Source organism: Podarcis muralis, chromosome 10, assembly GCF_964188315.1.
Source record: "Podarcis muralis chromosome 10, rPodMur119.hap1.1, whole genome shotgun sequence".
NCBI lineage: Eukaryota > Metazoa > Chordata > Lepidosauria > Squamata > Lacertidae > Podarcis > Podarcis muralis.
The window spans coordinates 2,050,089-2,068,834 of record NC_135664.1 but is presented as its reverse complement, the minus strand read 5'-3'; the positions used below and the strand labels follow the sequence as shown (position 1 = coordinate 2,068,834).

Below are 18,746 nucleotides of genomic sequence, written 5' to 3'. Positions count from 1 at the left end.
AGGATTTATTGTAACATCAGGAACAAGAAGAACAAGAATGGCCAATGGGCTAGGAAGAAGATTTATCCATATAGAGGCAACCTTGGAAATTTCAATGGCAGGATACATCAGTGAGAGTTTACTTGGTTTAAGGGGCGGACGACCAAAGATTGAATTGCCAAAGTTCTCAAGGAAATACAGCCTGCCTTTCCCTGACATGATGGGCTGGTTGTTATGGGGGAAACACCTTGAGCCACATGGTCATCCTTGAAACGCCTATTTTAAATTGGACAATAGGTTATAAGCGGCGAGAGGAGATACGTGGACTGACAATTAAAGAGGATTTGGACAGGAAGAATCTTGGGCAAAGTGGACTGTGCATTTAAGAAATAAAGAGAAAACATCTAAAGAAAGTGAACTATTAGGTTTTTATACACACAGAAGGAAGGAAAGGAAATTTATTTTAGAAATAATAATTATTGATCAATTGTGTATTGACAATTTGGTGAGCACCTCATGTAGATAATGGAAATGTTAAAATATTGTATGTGCAGGAATGGGCAAATGGATAGAAGGATAAGTAAAAAAAAAGTAATATAAGGTTAATTATAGGGAATAGAATGTGAATTAGAAATAACAGAAAGTAATGTAGCAAGAGGAAATTGTGAACATATTGAGGATGGGGTGCAAGAATTCAATTTTTGGAAAAATTGTATTAAATTTGTTTTAATTTGTGTCTGATTTGTTAAAATTTGGAAAATCAATAAAAACGATCTGGCAAAAGACAGAACATAAGACTTGTCTTGCTGGAGTACACTGAAATCATTTCTCTCCCAGGCACCTCGGAGAAGCAGTTAAACATGGGGTTGCAACAACAGTCCTCCATTGTACTTGGCAACCCTAAATTATGCCACTTCTGTTACCATTTATTCAATATTATTTTTATTATGTACTCTTGTATGTTCTTCCTTTATTAGAGAGGTATTTAATGTTTCCAGTCAAGCTTCTAAGTGCAAGTAGGCTCACAAAATAATTGAGGTTGCAATCCTACACGCAGGCACTTGGTAGCTAGTCTGACTGGATTCAGTGGTTACTTCTGACAGAATTGATCAGTCCAATGATTTAGGCTTGCAGCCTTAATAGTAGTAACATAGTAGTGTCTTGAGGAACAGTTGTTACTGCCTTAAAAACACAAATGTCCTCACAGGAATTCCAGGTCACCTGCTGTCAGAGACAAGACACCATTTTCATGTTTTCCAAATAATTTGAGCCTCCCCAAGCATAATTAAGTCAAAAATTAAGAAAGATTTGGCTGCTACAGCGAGTAAAATGAGGCATGAAGCCAAATGGCTCAAGAGAATAAAATGATTCCTGTTCAGTCAAAGAATCACTTCAGACATATTTTGGTTCAAGGTGTGGGTACAGCAATATAACCAAGCCACCTTAAAATTGTGGGATTGATATTGTTGCACCCAAACCTAGTGAGTAGTAACTGGCTCAGATTTTTATAATGAGGACAGAATGATAATTCCTCTTCAACCCTGTGTCTTTATAGTCCAGTGTCAACTTCTAATTAAGTTGGGTTAGCGGGAAAAAATTGCAGTGGAGAAGCTTTTGGGAAAATCTGCTGTTTAGTTCTAAATCGGAGAAACAGCAATCTGCAGAAAACCCAATTGCTGTTTTTGCTGATCCAGTGCTGCAGAGTGTGTTTTTTCCTGGGGGAAAGCAGTGGGACAAGCCCTCAGTTGATGCTTCAGATGGTCATCCATACTATATTTCTTCAGCCAAGTCCTTGAGCTGTAAATTGCAGGGGTGAGTGAAAGTTAGCAATCTCCTGCTTTTGTAAGGCATGTTTCTTACATTTTTATTTGCCTATTTTATAATGCTGTGATATACTCTGAAGGCTTTGACTGGCAAAAAGCAGGATAAACATTCACCAAACCAGTCAACAAGTCCTCCTCATCTTCTCTGTCTCACACACATGCATAGTAAATCCAGAAATAAATGTCTCATTATAAAGTGGTTTAAATTGGATTTATTGGAGGAAACCATTCTTAATATCCCTTAAATTATCATTATGATAGAAATCTTGATATGTATACATGATTGTCAAGGCAGAGAATAATTTGCAACAGTAGCCCCATTAACAATTTGCAGCATCGCAAACTCCTTACGCAGGTTTAACATTTTGCAATGTCTTCTTACATGCATTGAGTAAATACACAATTCTCCTTCTCTTGGAACAAGGACGGTGTTATGAAATTGAACCAATCACAAGACTTATTATATTAGGCACACTGACATTCCTGGATTAAATTGTTAGGCTTTATTAAAATTTTATTTTATAAAACATGCTTGCATCTTTGTTTTTTTCTTTAAAAAATTAATATTAATAAAGAGATGTTTTGCCATAAGTGCTGCTTGAGGAATATTTCCAGGTTTTTTCCTCTGATTAAACTGAGCTATTAAAAAACTAAAACGAACGACTACTTTGCATGAAATGCTGATTCCCAATTAGAAACACTATTCCTAATCCAGCTCCAGTTGCAAACAATGAGTCGTGTGTTACAGTGAGTAGCTATGGATGGAGATGTGCATTCTTATGTGCATTAGGAGAAGCACCCAAGCAGCTGGGCAGGGCTTGGAGGTGCACTGCAACAGCGATGCACATCTTCATATCACCCATGTGTACAAGGGAACTTCCACATGTGGACATCTCCTGCCAGATCAGGACCAAAATGCTGTGATCCAACAAAGTCCAGCATGTTTAAGGCTGTAACCCTGTACACACACATGGGGGAGGAAGTTCCATGAATTTAATTTTGTTACGTTTGGTTCACATGCATGGGATTCTGCTGCAAGTTCACTTAAAGCACTGGACATGCTACTTCATGCAGTGTCAGACTGCGGCCCCAAACCTGGATATTCAGCATGATCTATCCAAAGCAAAGCACTTTAAAATCTCATTAATCTCAATGGAGGATTTAAATACATTCTTAAATGCTTTCAGCTGAAATTAGTGGAGCTTGAAAATGCTCTGTTTGGCTGGATTGTACAAACTATTTATACTAATGCCCCACAAAAACAAGTCCCTTGAGAAGGCTCTCTTAATGAAGGCTGCAATCCTAACTATGTCTACTCAGAAGTAAGCCCTGTTGAACTCAGTGAGGTACCGAGTTAGGATTACATGTTGTAAGAACAGTAGGAGAGGGCACAGAAAGAAGAAATGTTGCAAACTAATATTGTTCCTTTCTTTAAAGTACTGAATGAATTATCTCTTACTCCAGTGAGCTTACTAACATGTCTAATGATTAAAGTACATCCCTAGATGTAACCTAATGACCAGTTGAAATCAGCAAGCATGTTATTTGCCAGCAACACTGGTGTCAAACTGCACAATATCATGGTTTGTGAGGCTATGTTGATATGTGATGATAACACTGCTGGGAGCTTTCCAAAATACTTCCACCTAGTCCTAAAGGAGTTCTTAAGGTCAATGCACATGACCAACTGTGTATAGAGGTTATTCAGCCCACCTCACCCCCCCCCCCCAGATCGGATTGCAATGCAATATGCATGTTTTGACTTCAGTTACTTCAATCCTTTTTCACAAGCACACATCACAAGCCCCCCTATGAGACCCCGCCAACCCCCCAAATTCAAGAACAGCCCATGCTTTAAAGTTCCAAGTTCCAAGTTATTCAGAGGCCAGATTGGCCTTCTCAATTGCCACTTCAGAGCGCTGAAATGTTCTTATATTGGCTGCATCTCAAGTTCCACAGGCAAAAATTTGCATCTTTCAGTGTTAGCCCTTAGTTTTGGGGGAATTGGCTGCTGCTGCTGACTTCTGATTTTGCACATGGACTGTCTTTATTAGAAATCCGTTCTTAAAGGTAAAGGTACCCCTGCCCGTACAGGCCAGTCTTGACAGACTCTAGGGTTGTGCGCCCATCTCACTTAAGAGGCCAACGGGCCAGCGCTGTCCGGAGACACTTCCGGGTCACGTGGCCAGTATGACAAGCTGCATCTGGCGAGCCAGCGCAGCACACAGAACGCCGTTTACCTTCCCGCTGGTAAGCGGTCCCTATTTATCTACTTGCACCTGGAGGTGCTTTCGAACTGCTAGGTTGGCAGGCGCTGGGACCGAGCAGCGGGAGCGCACCCCGCCGTGGGGATTCGAACCGCCGACCTGACGATCGGCAAGTCCTAGGCGCTGAGGCTTTAACCCACAGCGCCACCAGCATCCCTGAAATCCATTCTTACTTTTCTTACTTTTATGTTATTTTAATCAGTTTTACTGTGCACTACTTTGAAAGCGTCAGCTAAAAAAGCTCACAAAGAAATAATAAATTTGAGCAGGTTGCCACTTAGCCCATATTTTAAAAGGTGGTGGTGAAGAGTTTGCAGTTCATGCTTGTGAGAAACAGTTCCACCAGCTTCTCTGTGATGGAGGTATGCTGTGAATATTCCTGACTTCTGCAGATCAACAAGATTAGCAGATTATTCTTATCACACTGGCAGCCTGTCACCCTGCATAAGCCCCAGAAGTCTGCATATATTTGGACTGGGAACAATGTGTATTTAAGCCAGTTGTGTACATTCACAATGATGTGCAATTTGGGAATGATAAAAAAATTGTATCAACACAAAATCACGTACCTGCTTAGCTAGTAAGCATTTTTGAATATAACACATTGGTATTGGGAAAGGCATAACTGCAAAAAGAAATAAGGTTTTGTATATCCATAGTATATCCATATCCAGTGCAGGATGGAAAATCAAATCAGCCAGTCACATACGGAGTGGTCCAGAGAATCAACCTTTGGGGCCTGTCTATATTGCAAATATAAACCAGTTTAAAATCTGTGGAACCATCATGACCAGACATCCCACCTCCAGTTATTTCACTTTCCAATATTAATTATGGGTGCTACATGCCAATGAAAGAAATAAGATCCACAGATTCTCACAAGACTACAATTCCCAGAGTTCTCTGTGGGATGCCATGCTAGTTAACCTAGCTTTGAGATTTTGTTACAGTTTGTAGTACAGCTATGCCCCAAATCAGAACAAGCAATTCAGCCCTTAGTTTTCCACTGAGATTTTAAAACATGTATAGTAGATTATGGCTGTTTATGGTGGATTCCTGTCAGTTTTAATTCTCCAAAGAAATCTGAAGCACATTTTTAAGCAGAACCATCCTTTTGCTTTAAATCCTTAAATGAGCAGCTTAGTGCACTGGCTACTCTTAAAAGTATGGGGTGGGACCACTTTTCACATCACCTGGAACGCTGTGATTTCTGCCAACTCTAAAGGTTGTCTTACTTTAGCTCCAGGTATCAGACATTTCCCCCACCCTCCTGTCTTGGGTTGAGTCTGTGTTTATGTGCCAAGCTGATAAGGCCCATCACATTAGGACACATGTTGCCAGTGTGACAGAAAACCATAATATCTATTAATATTTCCCAGAGTGATGTGTGATTGGAGCCTTAGTGGTGGTTGAAACTGCACTTTTCAAGAGCGTAAGCCAGACCTGAGTAGTAATACAGCTCTTTCTATGTATTTTCAATTACACTCCACCTTTTAGATCCAAAGATGGCCACCAAAGAGTTAAAATTAATTATACATTTTCAACAGTCACAGACTGGATTACCACAAAGTTGTTGCTCATTTTACTTGCCTCAAAAAAGAAGAGAGTAATGAGAGAGAAATGACACAAGTGGAACTCCAGTGGGCAAAATATGAGACAAAGAGTTAATCTTGTAGCTGAGAAAATGTTGGAGAGCCTTTTGTTGACAAACATGAGCCAGATATCATAGAGTGCAACAGAAATCACTTAATTGAAAACACATTCTGATCTTTGATGCTTTGCAAAACAGCCCAGTCCTTTGTTCACTGTGCATAACTATTCCATGCATGCAAATTCTTGCAGCAGCCTGGTCCCAGAGTTAGAAGACATTCTGCTAAGTGCAAGCCTTGGAGGCCAGGTGCTCCCTGGAGAAAGGATTCAAAGGGTGCATGGCTTCACTCTATGTACATCTCAGTCTTGAATAGTAGCTTTCAAACTTCCTACCCTGGGGATAATCCTTCCATATCTGCTGAAGATTCCCCCGTCTGTTGGCTTTGGCATCTCTGCTTCTTGCAGGGGATTCTAGAGATGCGCCAACCAAGGAAGAGATGCAGTTTGTGTGAGGCCTGGCCTGCTGAACCTAAGGATCCAGCTGCCCAAACTGATGGAGAACGATAAAATAATCTCTTTTTTGAGCACGGGAAGTGAAGAGTGGTAATAGCAGACAAAACGTGTTTTGGCAGACGTATTTGCTTTTACTGATCCTTAATCAAGGACCCAAGCGCAACTAAGAGGCTACCACTTTGAGGATCATGTGGCAGAGTATCTTTCTACTTGCAAAGTCAGAGTGATGGAACTTTTGTGACATTCTGTGGCTGTAATTTGCAGATGAGATTTCCTGCTACTTTTTGTTTTAATAATATATTTGATGGACTCTGTTTCTGACATCTCAACTTTGCAGGCACAATGGACCAATGCATAGATAGAGGTCTTTCTATAGAGCTGATCTTGTTTTAGAAACCACAGTGTTCAAAACAGGAGGGAAAAATTACCTTATTTGCCATCGCCATGCTTCGTTCACAGATTAGCTTTTGCATTTAGCTGGAGTAAGTTATGGTTAATGAGCTATGGAGCCAGATTGTTTTCCACAAAATAGCATTTTAGACATAGAAGCCTAGGACTTTGGAATGTGTATTAACACAGAGGCAAACCTTTGGAAGGGAAGCATAAAAACAGCATTCAGTTGAAAACATGCAAAGCAGTTTCATGCAGTTTCATTTTGGTGTCACTGTCTACCCAGCAGTGATCTCCTACCAACATTTGGAGATGTTTTCTATTAGGGAAAAATTAAAATAAAACCCAAAACAAATCATGTGTGTGGCTGTGACTAAATCTAGCATTTTCTGAGAGCTGGAGACAGATGCATTCATCACGGCCCACAAGACAAATGTACATCCCTCCCACCCCACTGTTATTGTGGGCTCCGGCCAAACTGGCTTTCAACATGTTTTGCCAGGGGGGAAAGATTTGTTTCTCCTCCCAGCAGAAAAAGGATAAATGATAAATGCACATTCACCACATATAAATGTACGGCTGTTGTGGGCACATATTGGCTAGTGTCCATGACATAAATGACATAAATAGAGCTGGTAAACATACGCTTTCACACTGCCCATTTCCAGAAAACTTTTAAAACTAGATTATTTTTTAAAAACCTGGGAGGTGAAGGATGAAATCACTCTGTTGCATAGGTATGCATCCTAAGACAAAACAAAGAAAGGGAATACATTTCAGCTGATTGAATCCTGATACTTAGAATTGGTGCCATAAAGATTTAACCTTAATTGAATTAGCTTTGACCTACAGAAAACAGAAACATTAATGAGGTTTCTCTCTAGATAAAATAAAGAAGCAAGCCACTTAGTTGCCACAAGATTTCAAAGTGTAAGAGAAACTTGTTCTATAACTCGGACAAAAAGGGTTGTATGCATTACTCAGATTATAAGGAAATATGGACACCCTTTACTTTTCTGAATGCAAAGAAGCAGGGGAGAGAAAAGGTCTACAAAATGATGCAGCCAAAGTTAAGTACATGTCAGTCCCACTGATGTTAATAGGAGAGACTTAATTACCTGCACAATTTCCCCATTGACATACATGGGGTTTAACCGTGTTTAACTCTGGCTGGATTGCACCCTGATACTGGTTCACTTGCTTATGCCATCTAGAAAGTTTTACTGAAGTACCTTTTGAATCAGGCCACCACTCCTAGCATGGCAAACATCCTTCTCTTTCCCTCATATCATTAGCATCAATATCATGTGCACTGATCAAGAGCGTGCTGGGTATTCTGGGTAGAAGGGATGTCAATATTTCTTTATTTCCATTCATACTCTGCCCTGAAGAATACCCTTGAACCATCTCCTGGACAGACTCATTTTGTATATGCAGGGAAAGTTTTTATGCAAAGAAGCGTTCAAACATCCAGTCCCTACCAGCAGTCTAGAATACTCTAAGCTCAGCAGCAGATACACCACGCAGGCTTTTGCACTCCTGCTTTGCTCTAAATCCGTAATACATGGCTTTGGGTTTTAGGTGGTAAAGACTGAGACAGTAGATAGTGGAGGTGGTACTACTGTCTGTATTTAGCTGAAATGCCTATAGAGCGTTTGTTGAGTTTAATTCTTACACTGGGACTGTGTACGGTCAATGCAGCATATGGGGAAGCAATTTTCTCTCTCCCTTAATCCCAACCCTACACTTTGAGCAAAAGGGACTTGATCAAGAACCAGATTCCCAAGATGCTATAGGCCAGCTGGTGTTATCTGTGGTTGGATTTACTAAGTGCAGAGCATCACTAAGTACCAGCAAGGTTTCCATCTTCCTGCTCTGTCTGTGAGCACCCATGGCAGCTGGCTGGCTGATATTAGAATTGGAATGCTTAACAAGCTGAATGCTTGCTGTGAGCAGCATGACAATTCTTAGGTAACTACGTCTTGTTGTTCTGTACAAGGAAGACCAGGCTGGTATCTGGCATAGGAAACTCTCTTAAGCCAAGGTGGACCATTGGTCCCTCTGGCCTAGTAATGGCCTCTGCACTGACTGGCAGCAGCTGCCCAAAGGCCTTGGTGCAGTGGTCCTGCTCTCTGGAAGATCCTTTAACTAGATGCCAAGCGCAGGACCTGAAGCATGATGGTTTCAAAGCATCTCTTCTGCCACTGAACTGCAATTGACATAAACGTGGCAGGAGGGTCACCAGAGGAGCATGGAATGAATTTATAAGGTATTTTCCAATGAAGCCTAATGCACTCAGAATTGGGCAGCTGTTTAAAATCTGTATATCTTATACACACAGGGAAGTAGTAAGTATATCCCATAGCAGAGAAGAAAGAGTGGCCCTATTTGTTTGTAGCAGATCAGATGCCTGCATTTGTAAAATGTACTTTGGACAATAGCTTCACTGGGGATTTTAAATCAGAAAACCAAGTTTTCTTGTTATGACCAGCTGGGGTGAACGCCTGCCTACCAAGGGATCTTGCTCATTCAGCTCAGCCCTTTCCTTCCTTGTAATCACAAATTACAGCCCTTGGTGCAGTATGCATTAACAATAACCACATACACATAGGCAGCCCTCCATTTCACAGTGTGCTTTTGTCACATGACGGATAACCATAGATGTTTAAAATGGAGAACTTTTAAAGGCCGTTCCCGATATTTTGGTGCACTTACATTTTAAAAGTTGCACTGGACATTCCAGACACGTGGAAAGAGAGGAAGCATAAATTTGTTGGGCTTCTGCTCCCCACATAAGGAAGGAGTTACACATTCTTAGAGCAAAGGCAGAACACATACACATTTCTGAAAAGAACAGGCACATCACATTGCCTTCAGATGAAACTTGAAACTGTGGGGAAAGGAAGCTACTCAAACTTTTGCTACTTCTCTGAATTAGCTAAAGAAGCTCTCAGTGTGCAAAACACTGCAAAACACAACACATTATTTCAAGTAGTACAGCAAATTCAATGAGAATTGCTGATGCCCAGTGCTATTGACTAGCCACAGTACCACTTCCCTTCAGAAGCCTTTCAGAATGCTTTGGCAAGCCTCATTTGTGGCAAGCTACAGTAGTGAAGGCTAATTCGCACAACTGTTCTGCCACAGCATGAGAATTCATATGTCTTGTGTATGCTCCAGCATACATCAGGAATTGTAGCTCACCATTTCCTAGGTAAGATTTTACAGGAGACACTGAGCCAAAATCTCTACCAGACATGTTACAGAAGTGCCTGGGCATTCACAAGACCGTTCACTACACCAGGAGGGACAACCTGTGATAGCACCATCATCCTGTCAGTCACACGAGAGTTCAAAACTCTCAGCACAGCTAGAAACAAAAGGTAGGCGAGACGGCTCCAACTCACCCAGGCATCCCAAATGGGCTTTGTTCACCACACTAAGAGCTACTTTACATATATATGCATACATGGGTATAGGAAAACAAATATGTACATTTGTGTATACTGTCATGTGAGTATTATGCACATGGCTGTTTGTACTTCCTCGCTGATCCTGTCCCTCTCAAAAACAAAACAACCCAATCAGGGGTGGCATAGGCAGATATACTGAGAGAGAGAGAGAGCAATACTGTAAAGTAGGACTGCTTGGGTGGAACTTTTATGTGACTGTCAGTAGGAAGTGGCAGGCTAGTGGCATTTTGCTCCAATCCAACGTACTATTTTGTTTTTTCTCATATTCAAATGTCAGCCTTGGCTGCAGGTTCATAAGCACCAACTCAGAATTAGACCATTGCTGAGTAAGCATCCATGTGATGGGAAGGGAACCAACCTTTTCTCAAAATGAGGTGGAAGAAAGCAGTTAGTTTTCACATCACTGAAAGATCCAGACTAGTTTGCAGTCCAATGTTAGGAACTAAGATAAAGAATAATATGCATTTGAAACCCTTTTGATCTGAAAGGTTAATGCAAAATTGTGTATGCTTTCTACCCCTGAACAAAACCAACACAGATAGAAATATGGAGAAGAATAAAAGAAGAAAATGATAATGCTCAGAAATCACCTCTATTTAAATAATCCAGTTGAGACCTTTAGTTAATGAAAAAGCATATACTGTTACCTACACTGAAAATAGAGTAAATCATTGAGGAACTAGCATGAGTGTCCATTAGAACATTCCTAGATTCATTAACTCAGCACCAGATACTGTTAGATCTGACCCTTCCCACCCTCCCAGAGTCATTGCAGTTGGTGATAAATGCAACATTTCAGAATTGCAGTATAAAATATGGCCATTTAAAAAAATCCTTCTTTCCAGTCCTTCACTGAGCTTGCAATGCAGGATGAAATCACCCGGGAGAAGGCTTGCCTGCATCTCCACGCCTGCCTGGGCACTCCCCCCACCTCTGACCTCCTCCAGAGGGCGGGGGCAGCAGCAGTCTGGATCACTTGGTCCCTGTATGCACTGTTGTCACTGTGGTCTGCCTCGGTCTCCGCTCTCCTACGGCAGAAACCGCGGATGAAGCCGATGATGCAAAACTACAGGGGGTGGAAGGGGACATACCTGAAAGAGAGCAAGAGAAGTCAGAAGCCACCAACGGAAAAAACAAAGAGCTAGTGTGGTGTAGTTGTCTGAGTGTTGGGCAGAGACAAGGAAACCCAGATTTACACTCCCACTCAGGGAGAAACTAAATTTTATGATGAACACAGGGCTACTGCCAAAAATGCCTGTGTTACAGTTTTGCCATCCCTGCTCTGTAATGTCTAGCATAACTTACCTCACATTCTGAAGCCATTAATTACCCTGTGAATTTCCCTGTCTCCCACGATCCAGTGATGTGGACTGGGGATGGGAAAATGCACAGTGCAATAATTTCAAGGGACTGGGAAAGTTGTACTAGATGTTACAGATGGGGAGTGGGAGATTTTGACACAGGGCTGCCATTTCCAGGGATAGCTCCCAAATACATAATATAGTTTAGTTCTGTTCTCAGCCATGAAGCTCAGTGGGCCAGTGACTTTCTCAGCCTAATCTACCAGGCAAACTCAACGATGAAGTTAAAATGGGAATACTCTGCATCTGCTACCTTGAGAGTTCCTTGAAGGGGGTGGTGGAATGAAATTGTGATTATGAGTTATGATGATGCCAACATTCCTGTCATCCTGCAGGGAACTGCTCTTTCCAGAGACAGAAAAAAGTTCATAGAGAAGTTTCTAGCCCGTCATTCCTCAGGGGCACTGTCTCTACAGTGAATGCAAAAAGCAATCGGAATGACAGTCCACATGCCTTTCTCATCTTTGCAGCAGCTGTGGGTTCAGTGGGGCATGGTCTATCCACCGGGGCCACAAGCAGCTTCCCCCTTGAGATTGGGGGAATTCGTGCGTTCCTCATAGAACAAACAGTTGACAAAAGCACAGTTCTTTCAGGAAGAGGCTTTGGGTTCATTTTTATAATAAAGATACCCACAATGGATTTTTGTTGTCATTTTAGAAGAAGAAACCAGCCCTGGGTTCATGAAGCAAATGTTTTTCATGCCTCGTAATGGAAAGTCACTGCCTTTTGCATTGTGGGAGGCAGATCTATTGCATACAGGCCACTGAAGTCTTTAATTTGTTTAAATAGCGAAGTCTGTAGCTTAAATTAAGGTTTGCAATAAGAGTTTCTACCAGTGATTAGTCTGAGGCTCTGACACATGCATGCAGATACTTGATCCCTGCAGTCCACGCAGCCCCTTCTATGTACTTTGATAATTTACCTTACAATGTCATTTAGCTGTAGGGAAGTTTGTTCTCTCACTAATCTTTTCATTGAGGAATCCTGATAAATTTTCCTGGAGCCCTGTTTGAAGACTTCTGAGTAACAGCAATTTGAAGAAGGAGGAAACCTAACCACTTTGAAAAGCAACTTCTTTGGGCTCCTTCTTCTAACATTGCTTGGGAGCATTCCTTTCAACAATTATTTAATTTACTGGCAGTAACAAATTAAAAAAAATCTATGTATTATGTTTCAAAAATAAAAACTAAATATCCAACAATTTGCTGTCCTTTTGTGCTATGCCAAATCTATTGCCTATGGTGGCTGCCTCACTTGGCTCAACAGCAGGTCTGATCCTTAGTCTATCTGGGCTCTGCAAACGTGTGAAATGTGTTCACTTTTTGTCTCACTCTCCCCAGCCGTTTCATTTGCCAAACAGTATCATTCTTGGTTTCTTCACTTCCCCTCATTAAATTGTTGAAAAGGAGGGGGGAAAGGAAAGCTCTTTTCTGGACATGATACTCAGATCCTATATTATAAACTGGATTATAAACTCTTTGGCTATTCATGGCAAAAATGCCCGCGCAGAACTGAGTTGTTGACAATATACCAATGTGCAAATGTTTGATCTCCAGAGAGAAAACAGCAGTTGCAGATAAGAGGCATCCCATTTATTCAAATATAAATGACAGTTGTGCTGTCCAAGTGAACCAACTGGGAGACATGCTGTGCTTTTGGGAGAAAGATGATTCAGCACTAGTTAAGATCCCTGTATCTCTAGTTCGCATAGCAGGTGGTGAAAATGTCTTCTCCTGCCAGTCAAGACAATACTGAGCTCGTAACAGTCTGAAAGCACAAGGCTGCTTCCTATGCTCCAATGCAATGATTCAGGTCTGACTTTATAATTAAACAGAGCAAGGAGGCAGGCCCTCCCTGCCACCCTCTTGCTGCTGCCCAGTGCCATCCTCCTGAGCTGCCTGCTGTCTAGCTGTCTTGTTTAGCCACCTTCTCCCAACCTGCAACTGACAGTGCCATGACGAAAGGCTGTTGCCCAAGCAAGCAGGCCGAGAAGCAGCCAGCCCAAGACACCACCATCTCCGCCCAGGTGTCATTGCAGCATCAGCTTGAGCGAGGTGTGCACTAGGCAGAGCAGGGAGCGAGAGGTGGCACAGATGACCTCTGAGTGCCTGCTGATACCTAGTCTCAGATCTGGCAAGCTTTGCTAGTCTGGGGTCATGTACTCACAATCTTTCCTGGCTGTTCCATCAGGTAGTGGCTTCGCCAGGCTGAGGGAGCTTGACATGCTTACATTTGAACTGTCCAAACTGCTGCCAAGATGTAACCTTCTCATGTGTCTCACAACTGCTGTGGCATTAAATGCTTGCTGGAAAAAACAACACAGAAATGAATGAACAAGCTGCTCTTGGGTATTTTCCTGGCTTCTGGAACCTGGTGAAGGGGAAAAAGTGGCCCTTGCACAAAGCAGCACAGACTTCAAAGGAAGACATCTCTTTAATCAGATAGGATGTCCTGTTGTCTTACTGTATCATTTGGTGATGTGCTTGTGTGTGTGTGTGGCTTTTGTGCGTATGTTTTTAACAGTTACTTCCAAAAATATTATTTCCACACAATACTAAGAGAAAACATTCACATTCAGCAAATATATTGTTTCACTCCCCAGTGCTGAAGTGTTGAGGGTTTAAGGACATACAACCAAAGCTGTGATGAGCAGTAGCTACGTAGGGCAGATGGTGCCATGCCACCTGTGATTGGACGGTGTCTGGGACATGTGACCCAAGAACAAAGAACATCACCACATACCATTTTGAACATGGCCTTCCCTATCTCTCATGCCCTTTCCCTTCCATCACTAGACCAATCCAAAGCACCACTCCCACCCTCAGAAAGGGACAAGACTAGACAGTTATGACCATTGCACTGCTAGTTATATATAGCAATACTGCAAGAAGACAGAGAAGTAAAGTGAAATCTAAATATTAGATACCAATTAGTAGTTTAGAAATTGGAAACCAGTTAATTGTTATCACCACTTCCAAGAAAGTTAGCTATGCTTAAGTTCCACTGAAATCAATGGTGCCTGATAATTTAAATCTGCATAAATGACATTGATGCCATCAGTTTTTAAACTTGACTTGCTGGGCCAGGGCTACTGCTAAAAAGGCATTTTAGTAGTTAAATAAATATAGGTGGAGGGCATGTATGTTTTGGACTTGCAAGACTGGAATTGTTTGGGGTGCTATGGAGGATATGGCCGGAGCATACTATCCCCCCTCTTCCCAACTTTCTCCTTTATAAAGCAGAAGGAGAAGGAGAAAGGAAAACATGGGTCCATTATCTCAGAGGACCTCTCCCAGGGCCCAGTTCAGCTGAACTTCTTCACAAAAGAATTGCACCTCTACGCCAAGCTAAACTTTCCCATTGAAAATCAGAAGCATTCTTTTGAAAATTGGGAAAATTTCCATGTTTTGCTCTGTAGCAGACTCCCTTATAAAGCTAAAATCATTTCTTCCCAACAGTACAAGCAACTGAGAACATGATAGCTTACTCTCCATTTGCTTTTTGCAAAGTTCTTGCGAATCTGTGCACTGACGGACTCGTGAATATTTTTATTGAGGGCTGTGTCACCAGCAATCCTGAAAAAAGATAAATGAGACATTTGAAATGTTTGGTTCAGAATATTGTTTTACAATGCTCTCCTCTTTGTTCGTCACTCTACAAAAATAGGGTGCAATCTAGTGCTCTTAAAATGAGTTGACATTTTGGCCATAGACCTCATTGAAAAATGGGCTGCAGCATTGATACTTTTCAGTGAAACACAGAAAAAAGTCCATCATTTCCCACTGGTGGAGCTCAACTAAGCCCTCCCTCTGCTGAACATACGTGTGGTATAAATCCGAAGCAGGCCAGACCAGCTCCAGTCACCAGGCATGTGTGCTCTGCTCCCAGGCCTGTTTGACATCTGCACTGGCCAGTGGCAAAATAACAACAATAAATCATCATAAATATAGCAGCAATATTACATGACAGGTCCCTACCCTGAGCAGTTTATAATCTATATTTTGACAGTGAGAGAAGGCAAGAGTGGAAACGAAGGGTGGAGAATGGAGAAATGGGAGAGGCAGGAGCAGGAAGAAGAAGTATACAAGTGTGCAAACACAGATACAGACATTTGGGCTTTGTTTTAGATGGCAACAGGGAATAGGGAATAGCCATGTCCACCATTGCTACTTGCTGCTCATCAGAAGCTCCTCTCCCATTAATTGTGGTACCTTTAGCAGCTGCAGGATGGTGCAAATCAGTAGATCAGTCCAAAGCCCCACATCTGCATCCCTCCCAGTCACCCCTCCCTTAAAGCCAAAGGAAAATGCTGCAAGACCTTTCTTGAAATTCAATGTTTTTCTCTAGACATAACTTCTAAGCTTTAACTGGCTTGCATGCTATTTTTTTCCTGCCTCAGGATATGCAGCTGTTTCTAAAAGCACTCAAGGTCTATTGTGTTGTGGATAGCCCCTAATCCACATAGTTTTAAATCAAATCTGATCGTGAGGTTTTTCATACCCAAAATCTTAGCAAAAAAGCACAGACTGTGCAAGACTCTGAATGAAGTGATGCCCTCTTAACAACATTCTCGTTCCCATATCAATCACTTAATTACTACCAAGGGAAATATTAAAAGTCTTGTGCAGCAATGTACAAATCAATGAAATTTAAGAAGTTTCATGCAGCCATAATGGAACCCTAAAACAAGTAAACACTGGCTGAAACCAGTGGAAAAGAGCTGGGTGTGAAGGAAGCAGGTGGTGTTAGTCAGCAGGCAAGTGGCCAGAAACTTGCATTCAGTGTGATTCAGGAAGCAATCCTATACCATTTACCTGAGCGAGAATAAGCCCCATGGAGTGCAATGGGACTTGCATTGGGGCAGGCATGTATAGGACTGTGTTCACACTTCCTGTTAAGGGTGTTTAGCATCGCCTGTGAGCAGGCTGCATTGAATTCAATGGGGCTCACTTTGGAGCAGAAAAATAGCATTGTGCCATTGTGCTGTTAATGTTTTGAGTCTTTTGTAAATCTCTTGCACTATTTGCCTGAAATGTGAGGTATAAATCATGGCATATATATCCAAAATAAAGTTATGGTAAACCCTGTTCAGCTATGGCTTGATGACACACACACACGCGCACACACACAGAGAGAGCTAACTGTGATTGGTTCAGGGTCAGAGACCCGATTCCTTTTTCATCACTGGGTCATTGACTTTAACCTATCCTGGCTGCCCAGGTGACAAATACAGGATTAACTGGGGATCAAGAAAGTATTTGGTTCTATTATCAATGCAGAGATAACTACAAAACTAGTGACACTAATTGGCTTCTTTCCTGACAGTTTAACTAGGATGAATAAGCACAATAGATTTAACTGACCAGGAGGAATTCCCATCCACAATACGTAGTTGGGCAGCATGTTGATGCCTGTCTGGGAGACTGAGGAGGCAGCCACAGATTCAAGTATCAGAAGCAATCTTGCTGCTGACAAGTGAGGATCCCTCCTTCTGTCCGTACAGAAACATCAGCAGGACTCCTGAAATGCTCCACTACACCCATAGTGTGAAGTCAGTGCCATGGCAGGATGGGAATCAGCAATACTCTGAGAAGGGGGCAGTGGTGGCCTGCACAGGCTGGGAGGCTGGAGAAATGCCAGCGTAGGACGAAAGAAGCAATTGCCTATGAAATGCCCTGCTTAGGCTGAAATCCTAGACAAAGATTACCTGCATCCTTTGCATATTGATCTCTGTGTGTTTGTGTACATAAATGAGAGGGGAAGTAATTAATATTACTATTTTTTGTTTCGTTTTGGATATATCAGACAGGGTTTACACATCATGTAATACCTGGGTACACACTGTTTTTGCCTCCAAGTATGCACTAGCATACTAACAATGGTTTAATTAACACTGGGTAATTAAAGAGTGCAACTGGCTCTTGGGTTTACTGAGGAGTTACGTGCTTTGCTACCCATGTCTTGTCAGTTGGCTGCAGGTGAGCAGCGGTTTCAAGATGAAGGGCTGTTGATAGCTTTTCTCTTCCTCCGCCTTGTTTTTCCAGTGTTCTCTAGCATAGATTGTAGGTGATACTGCAGCATCTTAACCTTGGGTTATATGTAATAGTAATGGGAGTCATCTTGTGTTACTAATATGCTTTGCTTTCGAGGGATGATCCTTCCAATTCCAAACCGATATTGTTATGCAATCTCTTATCTTCCTGGTCTTGTGTGGTGTCTGTGTGCGTGTGCGTGCGTGCACGCGTGCACACACACACACACACACACACACACACATTGGGGGAGGATTCATTTTCCTGAGGATGGAACCCAATGTTACAAAAAATAATACGTTTGCCCCCCCCCCCATAGTAGCCATATGTTGAATATCTCCCTCCTTCTGTACAACAACTTAGCTTGTATACTGATGTTGTCATGATGTGCAGTTCCCTGATCTCACAAGCATCAGTCTGTGATGTGAAACAGCAGTGGTGAAATGCACAAGACAACAATTTTAGGACACAGGATAAAATGCAATATCTGTTGCTTGGCAGGGGGCACCCTGGATTTGTTTCTGGGAGGGTTTAGCTTTGTTCTCAATATGCCTAGAAATGGAACACTGGGCAAGTTCTCAATTCCACTGTTTTCAGAATCTGCTGTATATACTTATTGAAAGCCACTCTGGCCAAAGCCTCATTGGAAACAACCACCCAGATGGTGGAAGCGCAAAGTTTGTGTAGCAGATAGTGGTGCAGGAGCATAACTCCTGAAACATATACACATCCAGTACCGATCAGATTCCAAAATAAACAGAGCACTGGGAGAGGCCAGAGAAGAGTTTAATCATCACTTATTCTCCTCAGGGAGCCATTTCACACTTTAAATAGGATTGCCTGGGAACCAACTCCTCTGTAAATCATCTTTTTCACAGAGTGACAATATAATCCTTTTACATAAACTGTTTTTAATGATGCAATTGTACTATTGGGCCTTGCTCTAACAAACAATTGAAGGACTCTGAAAGAAATTAAATGAGCCTTATTAAATAAGGCCATGATTTGTCCCTATATTTTTTCCTAAGAGTCTTTGAATGAAATAGGTTTTTCCTCCACTCTCTGATCTTACAATTTTTTTAAAAAGAAAAATTATGGCTAGCCCTTGAGCTGACAATTCTGTGCATTCATCTTTTCCCTTTGAGTCATTAAAAACTGAACTCTGTGGTTTAGTACAGGATCAGGATTCTGCCTTGACAAGATGTACTTAATCAGGGTAATTGCTGTCATTTATTATCACAGATGTTGCATGAAAGAAAAAAATTGAAACACTTATCAGGCCCCAGAAAATTACTGCCTGTCTCTGTTTACCCCAAGT

The 18,746-nt window shown here is 41.8% G+C and overlaps 1 protein-coding gene across 1 annotated transcript in view; it reads right to left on the bottom strand.

Moving 5' to 3' along the window:
* Positions 1-1,999: 1,999 nt before the first annotated feature.
* Positions 2,000-18,746, bottom strand: part of CAMK1D (calcium/calmodulin dependent protein kinase ID) — a 214,204-nt gene continuing 197,457 nt past the window's right edge. Inside the window, exons 9-11 of the mRNA XM_028747312.2 lie at positions 14,884-14,971; positions 13,563-13,701; positions 2,000-11,126 (exon numbers count right to left, since the gene is read on the bottom strand). Of these exons, the coding sequence (XP_028603145.2) occupies positions 11,008-11,126; positions 13,563-13,701; positions 14,884-14,971 (346 nt within the window). The 3' untranslated portion in view covers positions 2,000-11,007. The remainder of the gene's footprint in view (positions 11,127-13,562; positions 13,702-14,883; positions 14,972-18,746) is intronic.